Source organism: Odontesthes bonariensis, chromosome 2 (genome assembly GCF_027942865.1).
Source record: "Odontesthes bonariensis isolate fOdoBon6 chromosome 2, fOdoBon6.hap1, whole genome shotgun sequence".
Classification (NCBI taxonomy): Eukaryota; Metazoa; Chordata; class Actinopteri; order Atheriniformes; family Atherinopsidae; genus Odontesthes; species Odontesthes bonariensis.
Genome location: NC_134507.1, coordinates 16,735,361 through 16,747,743, shown reverse-complemented (window position 1 = coordinate 16,747,743; position 12,383 = coordinate 16,735,361). Strand labels below are relative to the sequence as shown.

Below are 12,383 nucleotides of genomic sequence, written 5' to 3'. Positions count from 1 at the left end.
ATGCCAGTGTTTCTTCTTAATCTCTCTTGGCAACACCCATCCCTCTCCCCCATCACCCACACAGCAACCAGCTCGTTCCCTCCAATCTTCCTTCTCTCTCTTCCCCTCATTCACTGCCGGTTTTCAGAGTAACAGAGCCTCGGCACCAGCAGTCCACTGGCTGACTTGGCCGTGCATAAAGAGAACAACCTTGGTCCTGGCAGCTTTCTGTGCAGACTCAATACGAGCCGTTGGTGTGTTGTCTAATCTCTTTCAGTCTCTGTCTGTCTCTCTCGCTTGTTCACCGAGGCCTGAAACAGTTGAGTCTTTTCTTTCCAGTGTCTGAGGGCTACTGAAGCTGGCAGGACACAATAAGCGCTTTTAAAATTGGGCTCTCTTTCTTCACGGCTCAGGAGGTTAATAGCTCTGAAATGGCGCAGAGCTGCAGCTTGCTCAGTCGGCGAGATTGAGCCCACTTGAAAGCATTTATTATTCTCATCTAGAGCTGAAGCATCTTGTGTTGTGTGTTCTTGCAGAGCGGGTAGAACTATTGTCTTTAGGGGGCAGCAGAGGTGAGCATTTTTTTCTTTAAGCACGGCTTTTTAGTGCCGTGTAACAAAAGGAGCTCTTGGTTGCGAACGCCATGTGTCAGGCCCGGTATCCGCCCACTGAGAAAATCTCTGAGAGCCTCCAGTGATATCATGGGTTTCAAGAGAGGCCTTGAGTAACTCATCTTTTGTGATGAGAAGATTAGCCATTATAGAGTTAGTTGTGAACTCTCTCTCTCTGAAGGGGTTTGACTGATAATGAAGAAAAGCACCGAGAAAAAGTGAGAAATGCTCTTGTTGAGTAAGAGGGAGGAGAGGAGCCTGTTCTAGATGAGTGATAGGATCTGGCGTTATTGCTGTTTGATGGGAGGCGCATCAGCCTCCAGCACGAGAGGAATCAGACCTGGCACAGCAGGGGCTGTCTCTCTAGATCCGAGCTCACAGCTCCTCCTGCTGCAGCACTTGCCACAAACTCTGCCTGACAACCTGCACTCTGGCTGCACTGAGTTTAGGAGGGAGGACGGGGCCTGTGCTGCGACTGTTGTTGCTGTTACGGGTTGGATGGGGACGAGGATGGGAAGGTGAAGGCTCAACAGCCGCGCTGGTGGGGTATTCAGCACACAAAGAGCCAGACAATTGACAGATTCTCCTCTGTGAGATGACGGGCTGATTTCCCTCCTTTTCAAGCCAGCGTCAGATCAGGCTGTTCAGTGCCTACCTGGCTCCATGAAAATAAAGCAGAACACCTGGCTCTCTGCCAGCGGCTTTCCCCAAACTATAACAACACCCTGCTGGCAGAGCCGCCACAAGCTCAGAGCTCACTGACTAACTGAGTCCCTTTGAAGTCTGCTTTACTACAAGCTCTTTTACAGCAAGAGCTGAGGAGTATATAAACCAAGCCAAAATGAGAGCATTTATTAAGGTGGACGTTTTGAATCCTGTTATTTAGGGCTTATCAGTGACAAAGAAGAAGGCAAGTGAGAAAGCTTTTCAAAGTGAGTTGCTTCAATTACAACAAATATTACCAATTTGAAAAGAACGTTTCTTAAAATAAGGTTTTTGTAAGACCGATATCAACACATGATGACATGCAATAAAAAAGAGGCCATCAGTTATTCCAAAAGGGGGTTACTGTATTAGAATATAAGGGCAACAGTAGGAAAGGAACAAGAGGGATGTGTCACCTCATAATCACGCTCTAAAAGCTTCATCATTCGCTGATTTATTCTAAGGCATGGTGTCATATGAATGTTGGAAGATAAAAAGGATCACACCTACATATCATAAACAAATATGCCAACAGCCTGCCAGCTTGCCAAGCAGTCTATGAGTTCTACAGACTATTAATCACAAGCAGAGGCGGTAGCCCAGGGTTATATCTATCTGTCTGTCTGTCTGTTTCTGTCTGTGAGGGGTCTACTGAAAGCTGACAGTCAAGGAAGCATCTAAAGTACAGCCACAACAAGGGCTGGCATACGTCAAGAGGCAAGAAAGTGATGTAAGGGAACACAGGACGAGGAGAAAAAGGGGGAAAGGAGACAGAAGTAGAGTCTGTTATGCTGCTTTGAAGTCTATTCTTGTGCTCACTGCCAGACTTGCCTCCCTCTGTGACCCAGAGCAACATGATCTGTGCGACTGCAGCTAATAGCCAGACAATCTGATGCCCTTATAAGGTGATGAGAGGAGAAATGTAACATAGGAAAATGCTTCTGCCTTTGCTTCTTCGAATCCATGTTTGCATTGCAGTAAAATAAGTGAAAGCAGCATTCCGAGGCTCCTACAGATGGGTCCTTATACACACCTGTTTGATGCACAGCAGCCTGTCATTGGTCTGCTGGATGTGCCGGTCCATCGATGGTAACGTGTTCATCTTGATGTCTCTACCGGGACTCCATTAAAGGTTTTTTTTTACTCTGTAAAAGTAGAAGAGGTACATCTGTTAGAACTGTCAGGTCCCTCATGTACAGACTTTATAGCCTGTAAAGTTCAAACTGCATTTTAGCAGCTTGACAAATGTTCAAGTAGAGAAGGCAGCTTGTTTACACACTGACTCATTGAAGTGCTTGATGTGCCTCAAGCACATATTTTTGGCAAATGCGTGAAACCGAGATGCACCACAGCAGCACTGTTAACGGCAAACGGAAACATGATGAAAATAAAATAAAAAAGATTTTCTGCTTTGCTGCCGATGGGGAGGAAAATCTCATTCCTCTGCAGTAGAGAAAGGACAACTATTAAGAAGCAAGCCTCCTATTTAAAGTTATCAGTGTGACATAAACAATTACTTTACGCCAGCATCTAAGAGAAAAGATAAGGTTCAGCTTCACAGCACCTCTTTCTTTCTGTGTATTCATTGTTCAGTTCCAGCAGTGAGCAGCAACCACAACAACAATCTCAGCCCCATGCTCACTACTCTGACCATCGCAGAGAGACGGATTGAGTCTGGATTAATAGGTATCGTGCTGGTTTGCCAGCAAGCCCTCCATCCCTCACCATCCCTCCGTGTTTATCTGCATCAGCGTTGGTCCGCCCCACATTCCTCCACACAAAAGGCCAACTGAGGAACCACAGGTGGGGGTGGGGGCAGGGCTCTGGAAAGCTGCTCAGTACTGATAAAGGGTCCCCCAAGATTCCCCGCTGAGAGAAACGGAGCTAAAGAACGAATCCGAGGCGCAGGAGGCTCAGAGCTCAGCCAAGGAGTTTTCATGTGTGAAGCTCAGCCATGGTGTGCTTATCTTCGAAGGAGTACGGCATATATGCACAATCTTTCTTTTTTTTCTAACGCGCGCACACACACTTAAGTGCATGTAAACACAAAAACTGGAATTCTCAGCTTTGATAAAGCGAAAAAGGTAAAGCTTCAAAGGACCACTTTGAAATAAGACTGTATTACTAATCCTCTCAGCTTTAAGCATTACCAAAGTAGAATTACCTGGAGTGCTCTTGTGCAGTCTTAAACATCAGTGAACACGCTGCTCGCACAAGTGAAGTGGAATTCTAAAGTAAATGTTGCCAAACAGTAGACAGCTACTTCATTGGTCTTTTTCTACGAGGTCCCTACAAAACCGCTAAATGTGCACACTGCAGGGCACAGAGCCAGTGTAACTGTGCATGACATGGCCAGAACTTTGGGTGGCCTCATTCTGCTGTGATGTGATGTCTCCCAGCATCCAGCAGATGTCTCCCTCTCCTGCTGCTTACCAGCGTGTCTCTTTCACACACTCAACTCAGAGCAAGTGTTCCAGAGAGGGCTCCTTTAAGCCCTGACAAGTGCTACAAATCCCATTCAGCATCCAGGCAGCTCCGCAGACCGCTAACAGGGCACGCTCCAGCCCAGCGCTGGCCGTCTGACCTTGTGGTCATTGATTAACTGCTTCTCCTCCGGCTCCCCTTTCTGCTGGCCCAACACATTGAGGCCAGCACTCAGAAGCAAGCAGGAGGGTGGAGAGCTGCATCTTCCTCCTTGCCTCTGTAGTTTCACACATTCCAACACGGGCAGACACCTCTCCTCTCTTAGACATGCAGTGCTTTTGTTAGTCAATCAAAGGACGGGCCCTCGGGTTGGAAAAGGAAATGAGTTAGGTGGTTGGCTGGGCACTGTAACTGAGATAAGAAGTCAATCCACCTGACAGACTGACTGTGCTGACTGACAGATGCTACAGCATAACACCCCTCTTCAGGGGAAAAATTTGTTGCATAACGGATGATGCTTCAGTGGAAACAGAGCATAGCCTTTTCTGTTGCCCCACATCCTCACCCTTTTCAAAATGAAACAAAGCAATCTGCCATCTGACCACAGGATGGGAAGTCGAACATTTTATCCTGCAAAAATACCTCCAAAATACCTACAACCGAAAAAAACCCTTAAGTGCAGCATTTTTACAGATTTTTGATTTCCCTTCATGCTTTTTGGCCTTCCTCCATCGTTGTTTTAAGCGTGCCTGCTTGATCTTTATTGTCTTCCCAACATTTTAAATCAGCTACACTCAGCTCCACTTACCAGAGATGCAAAGGAAAAGGATTAGACATCCAATTATGATGTACACATCACAACCTCCCTTTTAAAAACACGGGGAGGATGCTGTTATGAATCAGAGCACTGCAACAAACCACAAGTAACACCAACATCCACGGAAGCGTCTGTCTTTTTCTTTTTCTCTCCCAAACATGATCTTTTTTGTGTGTGTTTCCCCTCCCTCTCTCGTTGCAGAGCAAAACAAGCTGGGTGAAGCGGGGCAAGAAATAAGTGCTCTGAAACAAAAGCACAGTAATATGAAAGGCAGCGGCGTATGGCAGGAAAGGGGGCAAGAAGGGCCGGGCTCGGTGAGGAGAAGAGAAGAGACGGAGGGAAGGCAGAAGAGAGAGGGTTGAAATTATCTCATCATTATCAGCAAAACACACACGCCTGCACTCAGAGTGCGATCACTCATAGCATGAGTGATTTCTCATTTCAGACAAACGACTACTATCTTTGTCAAGTGTAGCGTCTTTGTGAATGTGATCAGTCAGTGTGTGTTACAGACTCCGGTACTATGTACAGGCAAACATTAGGAGCAGGGCTGCTCGCTTGCTTTCTTTTTCCCCCCCATTACCATGACAGGCCTACTGGGTTATTATCAGATGTCAATTCATATTCTAATGGCAAACTACTGTAAAAGTGTGCTACGTTACCTTTTACCAGTTTTGCAAAGGCAACAAAAAAAAAAACAATATGTCAACACACAAAAATACCACTTGAAATACAGAAGTGATTACTGGTATGGTGAATGCACACCTAGTAAACATTAACCAACACTATCAGGGTAAGCTATGCAAAAAATGAACAAATGGCACTGAGTGCCAAAGTGCGACTGCACGTATCACAAGTTTAACGGCACTGCCGGGCTCAAACCAGACCAAACTTTCTCTTGGTTTTACTGAAGCACGTGACTGACGCCATCTAAAAGAACAAGTTTGCATGCTCTGAAGTCAGATGTCCCAATGTCTTGAGGCTGTTCCTTAATTTTTTTTTCTCCCCCATAAAAACTAACCATGTGAAAATTTCTATAACTTTCTTTATATTTTTCTCATACAGTACATTGATGCTGAACCGCTTGTTCTAGTTTCTTTCAGGGTCCCCTTTCCCCACCCATATTCCAACTGGTCTGCTAATCGGTCAAACATGACAGATTACAAAGCCACGGGTCATTTTTTGTTTGACATGTGCCAAAACTAATAAATTGCCGGATATCGTGTCAATTTTTGGTACAGCGATGTAGATAAGTAAAAGAAAACAAACCTGCCCTTCAAAAAGGCATTCAGGTAGATAAAGATTTCCTTTGGGGTAAACTTTGGGCTTGGTAACACATCGACACGCACAAAATGATACAGTATGAAGCGGAACGAATGCAAGGGGGAAACCCTAAAAGGCCTAAAATGACTTTGTGTTGTGTTACTATCAGTAACTTACAAGACTTTTCAAAGAAATGTTGATTATTGGGGCATACTGGGCATGTTTTCTTCAGTAATTCAATTTACATTTTTTTTAGAGATGTGGTTTGAATGGGTTTCTAAAGGCCTTGAGGGTGGAAGCATATTCACTCATGAGAGATTTGCAGCTGGCAATAATGGGTTATCATACAAAGGGAAAAACAGGCATATTAGGTGGTGTTTTAATGCCCCATCTTCAAAAGAGCTGACTTGATTGTACATGAGGTGCAGAGGACATTGCCGAACAGTATAAAAAAGCCATTGCTGTGGAGTTTGGCCTGAGATCAACTTCATTATGAGAGAGAGAACAACCACCACTCTGACTCTCTGGACACTGTGGGAGATCCTCTCTCCTCCTCATCATCTTCAGTTATATGGCCACACATTTTCTTTCCTCACAACCTCTGCTGTATGTGCTTTTTGCTCTCCTTTTCCTATAGCCCTCAGACATCATTAGAGCCACCCAGCATGTAACAACACCTTCCATTTTCTGTTCTATCATTTTCTTCTCATATCTCAACCCTCCTGCCACTCTTCCTCCCTCCCTTTCTCCTCTCCTCCTCCCCTCCTCCTCCTTCCTGGGGCCCCGTGTGGGAGCTGCCATAACAGGAGGTGGAATGGATTCATTTGCTCTAATGTGGTTTGGGCTGCAGCGTGGCACGGCGCAGAGCGACACTTTATCCCGGCGCACAGAGCTTCTCTCCCTCACTGTCTGCAGTTCATGTGTTTTCAAACAGGCCAATCAAGACCACTCAGCTGTGCTGGCCTCTGTCTCCCTCTCCCTCCCACATTCACTGTGCTCACTATGTCTGTAAAAAGCCACCAGCTATCCCTCACACACACTATTATCTATAATGGCAAACTCCCATAGCCAGGCAGTTTCTTTTCTGCCTTTATTTCCCCCAGACCACTCCACTCTGTCCTCAGCAGCCATTTCTTCATTCGCTTCAAACCTACTACTATCACCATCATATCTTTGTCTTCCTGCGTTGTTTCTGCTTATTTTGTAGTCTCTGCTAATCCTCTCCTTCACTAATCTCTCCCACTCTTCTTTTCCCTCTCAGCAAAGCCAACTATTAGTCATATCGCTCCCTCGGGGCTTTATAAAACTCAACCCTCAGCACACCATCACAACCACCAGCTTCTATAAAAATGTGAAATGACTTGTCCCAGGGGTGAGGGAAAAAATAAACTAACTATTGCTGTTTGTTTATCTTCTGTTTTAATGTGACAACCACAGGAGCACCGGGCAGCTATGTGACACCCAACACTGCAATGCAAGCAGCTGTGATGTGGGGATACGTGAGCTGCTCTGTTGCTGTCTATAAATACTGAGAGCTTCAGTTATGGAGTATTGCAGGTATGTGCCACCAGACACCCCCGGGAACAGCAGATTACTTCAACACTCGCTGTGTGAGATCAAAAAAGTGAACAGAGAGGTGCTCTCTGTGTCAGCTGTATCGTGTTCATTTGGATGGAAATTACACAAGAGTTCAAAATGATTACATTTCGAACTTTATCATGCCGGTGTTTTGGGGAAGGTGAGAGTCACCGCGATGTATTTACACATAAGATATTAGGACCCTAACTGGTTTCTGAATCGTCTTGATTAACAGCTAACGCATTTATTCTGTGAGGCAAGAAAAAGTAGTTGAAAGCACCAAGGTGCAACATTTCGGGAGATCTGTGGGCAGAAATGCGACAGCTTAATGTAATATTGAGTTTTCATGAGTGTAGAGTTACATTAAAAGTAAGAATGAGTGTTTTGTTCTGTTGCGTTAGAACGAGAAAATTCTATTTACAAACGGTGCGGGTCTTCCTCTTTGCAGCCCACCTCTTTTCTACAGCAGAATGCACAAACCCAGCACTGGCTTCAGAGAAGGCCATTTGAGGTTTTTGTGGCCACCCTTTTCGTTTCTCCTACAGGCTGGTGGCATTCAGCTGGTTTGAGTTGGCAACTTTGTTAGAAACTGTCACCACAGACTTGACCTTTAAAAAAAGCTTGTAAGAAGGTTCTACAATCAAGGACGATGCTCTCACATTTGTAAACGTAATGCGAGTAACAGGGAAAATCCAGTGAGTATTAAATTCAAGGAGATACTAAACTGAAATAAGGAGAAAAAAACTTGACATTTTTCATTTGACCAAAGAGACGATGCTGATGTGTGTATTCACGGAAAACATGACACAATAACGCAAGCTGTGACAATGTTCAACAGAGAAAAATTGCCTGAGATTTTAGAGTTGCCACGTGAAGATGAGCTAGTTGCCAACACCTTTGGAAAATATGGCTACAACAGAAGATCAGCTGGTTTGCTGAGGCTTTTCTCGTACAGCAGCTTGTTTTAAATGAATAAATGAGAGACTTCATCACGTGTGCAGCTGCGGGATGTTTCAAGAACCAATATGTTGATCTCAAGAGGTAAATTGTAGAAAAATCAATGCCGTCGTAAAAACGAGAACACTTTCCCCCACACCCCAACACTTACAGGTAAATGGCTAAGAAAAATGATGGCAGATATCAGCTCTATCAGTGAGAAGTCTAAGATGACGACACTTTTGTCACACAGCTGCAAAAACTGATGGTTTCAGAACACGTACTGAAATATGCCTGCACGGCAGCTACTTTACAGCTCTTAGAAGCAACCATTTCATAGTTGTGTGTTAACAGTGGGTTAGATAACTACTAGAATATGAAAGGTGCTGCCTGCAGATGGAAATCCACAGATAACTATCACCTGACTCTGCAGCTGGCCTCAGCTACATGGATCTCATGAGCTCATTACCGTTTCGCTGCTCTCAGAGACATTTTCTCCCACAGCCGACATCTGATTTTAGTCAACGAGTTTGGATAAATCCCCCATTGATGAACAGTTACTAAAGGGCATATAAAGTTAGCAATACACTGGTGAACACAGAGGAGCAATAAGTAGCCAAAGACTTGAATCATTAAGAGTGAGTGGAGATATGGCATTTTAATTCTGGACCTACATGCACCTACATACATACATACATATGATGGTGGAGTTGCTTCATACCTGTTGGATGTATAAATAAAACTGTTTTGCCAAATGGTTGCCATATCAGTTTGTGTGAGTTTTGTGTTTACACCTCGTGCTTACAGGTTAAGGATTAACCTTTAAACTGTTAAACATTTAATCACCACTATCCAGCTCCAGTTTGTGTTCCCCTGTAGGTGATCATGTTTTTCTTTATTGTCTCGAGAAAAGTAATAGGGGAGGGCCATCTATCTAACCATGAGATACGAAATCAGGTCATCCATGAGCACGACAGAGCTCGAGCATCACATGATGAATGAATGAACTCCTTATTCCATACAACGTTCCAGTTGCTGAGGACTATAAATACCAGCTGGGGAAGATTGTATGTCCTGGCTGCCACATACGATTTTCCGCTGTCACGAAAGGCAAGATTCTCCCACTCGTGATGCACAACATGCGGTTTGTGCACCCTTTATCGCTGAACAAGGTTTTCGGAGGGACAGGCCGAAAATACTCAGTGAAAGAGTGCATAAACCTCATAAGATTTACCAAGTGGAATCACGGCATTTTTAGGCATTTTTGAGAATATGTGAAAAGAGATGACTGTTTATGTAAGACGAAGAGTGTGATTGACAGTGCAGTCTGACAGGCTTGTGTAAAGCTAACCTTATGGGCCTGACTCCAGTGGAGCTGTTAGCTCACACTCCTCCCCCCTGTGGCTGCCGAACGGGTAAACTGACAAATTCCATGTCCTTCGGTTACAGCACTGACAAACTGCTGACCCACATGCAATTAAACAACATCCACCAGGGGTGAGAGTTAAACATCAATGTATGGTAACGTATGAAGGTGCACGTGGTACTCTGTGAGAGGAGAGAGTGATGAAGTGTGTGCAGCAAAGAGAAACAGAAAGACAGGAGCAGGAAGCGAAACTTACAAAGACTGAGTGTGATTCAATCTGCTCACTAATCCATGAAATGGTATTGGTGTCATTAGGGAGAGCAAAAATATATCTGTGCCAGCCTGCCCTCCGCTCCCCTTGTCTTTGACACTAAAAGCACAATCCTTAAAAAAAAAAAAAAAAAAAAAAAAAGCAACCAGCCCAGCCTTTGCACACTTGGGTGAACAAACGTCCTGCAGTGCAGCCACTCTTCTATTTCTCCCTGTGATCTTTTATTGGACCAATCCAATTAACCATTGAAAAAAAAAAATAAATGGTTCTTCCTCATTTCCAATTAGAAATAACTCTTAAAACAATGTGAAATAACACACAAAGGGCAAAACATGCCACATCTCGCAGCCAGAGGATTATCAGAAGGGTGTGCAGGGACTGTTTTCTAAAAGACAACTTTTTCAGTTTCATAAGGGATGAATACAATCATCACAAAACTCAGGATCAGCGGTGCACTGATTTATTATCCATTAGTCATTGGATGATTAATTGACAACAGCAGAGAGTGTCTAAAGGATAAAAAAAAAAAGAATAACTAAAGCAGACAAATCAACAAAAACTCTGTCAATTAACTGTTGTTAGACAAAAAAAAAAACTACTTCAAATGTCTTCATAAGAATACAGATTGATATGTTTTCTTGTTTGGAGATTGAGCTGAAAAAAGGGCCTGCGTTCAGTCTCAGTCAATCATCATCTTTCCTAAAAAAAGACGCTTTTGGCAACTACATAAAAACACTGAGTTGCCAGTGACCATTCTTGAGTTGCCATCGTTGGTCAGCTGTCAACATGATAGATTCCTCAGTTGACAGAATACAGAATCAAAACTGAAGAAATGTGGCACTTTGTACCGCGCTGACGTATGAAAATAACACTTACATTCTCACTGCTGGCTGGCAGCTTAAAAATTCGTAATCTGTCAAATTTTACTACAACCCAATTAGAAAAAAGTAAGTAAAGCTGGTTTCATACTTGCACTGGCACTCTGAAATTTGCAGGCTGCATGTGAAAACACAAACGTCTGCATCAAATGAGAGCGACTTCCTCACGTGGGCAGCCCAGTACCCAGAAAATGTCAGAATGAGCCCAGCTTGTACATATATTTGTGTGCAAGGCTCTCGTGAGTATGCGACCATAACACAGAACATGGTTTCTTCCTCGGCAATGTCGCTATGGGTAGGCTGCTTTGGTGAAAGCTGGCTTGGGATTCCGTATTTCAACACAAAAAGGAAGGGAAAAAGCAGTCGAGAAGTGCAGACAGGACACTGGACAATCTTGATCATTTTGTTAGTTTCACTCCACCACCAAGATGTTATCTGTCCGCTGTGACTTTCGTCTTTTCTGCAGAAGGAAAAAGCTGCAACCAACAAGCTGTATGATCAGTCTACACATTTACGAACAGTGTGAACATGTCCAAAAACACGTGGTACTGGTTTCGCTGCAAAATAAAGTTGGATTTTAGAGAAATTGATAACATCCAACATCCTTGGTGTGCTGTAATAAAAACAACCATCGTCTGCATTGTGCCCCGCCACCTGTAACCTTTATTCTGCAGCTGCTATAACGTATGTCCAGCACCGAGAGAACACATCCAACACAGACGATCTCCTGTTGTCTTGTACATATGCCAACAATCAATTGCAAACAATTTTCAGAACTGACTGCGCCGAGATTAGCAAAAGTACAAGTGAGAAAACGACCCAAGCTGTTTAAATGTTTAACTAAAGAAGATAAAGTAAAGCACATGAATAAAGCACTTGTTCAAGGACACCAGAACGAGTTTCATTGTGAAAACGCACGCTCCAGGTCCTCTGATACAAGAACAGCCTGTACAACCAGCCGTGCAACAAACACGAACAAATCCCGATTTCACAATTAAGAGTGAAATCTATTGATGGTGGATTTTACAGAAACGGCTAAACGCAGGTAGACGGAAGAATGTGGCACCCGTTTCTCTTGCTCTGTTAAGTTTTTGTTCACCACCGTGGGAGAGTAAGAGCATGAGTTGCAAAGAGGACAAAGCATGTGCTTGCTGTGAAAAGGAAACAGACTAATGGTGTACACAGAGCAGCACTTTCATTCACCAAAGGAAGGATCCACACAGGTATGATCTGGCACAGCAAGCTCAAAAAACAGCACTGAAAGGCTAATGTGCTTCACTGCAGCTTTTACAAAACACTCTAAAAGCCCTCCACAAGTGCGTAACTGTTTATTTGGGCTCTCAAGTCCATTTTATCAGCTTCGCCTCACGCATGTATGTCTGTGTAACGTGTCACCGTGATGTTTGACATAGCGGGCAAACACAGAAACATACATTCTGACGCCTCAGGAGGCTTTCATGTGTACAACTGTGCTTTGAAATGCTTTCAGAATTTAATGTTGTTTTAATGTGGCTCTGCTCGGGAGGTTCAAGGTGTGTAGAAGGAGTGCAGGAAG

The 12,383-nt window shown here is 44.0% G+C and overlaps 1 protein-coding gene across 4 annotated transcripts in view; it reads right to left on the bottom strand.

Moving 5' to 3' along the window:
• zmiz1a (zinc finger, MIZ-type containing 1a) overlaps positions 1 to 12,383 on the bottom strand; it is a 98,467-nt gene that overhangs the window by 28,912 nt on the left and 57,172 nt on the right. For all 4 annotated transcript variants that reach the window (XM_075478355.1, XM_075478358.1, XM_075478357.1 and 1 more), the window contains one exon: positions 2,329 to 2,440. In XM_075478355.1, the coding sequence (XP_075334470.1) occupies positions 2,329 to 2,397 (69 nt within the window). In that variant the 5' untranslated portion in view covers positions 2,398 to 2,440. The remainder of the gene's footprint in view (positions 1 to 2,328; positions 2,441 to 12,383) is intronic.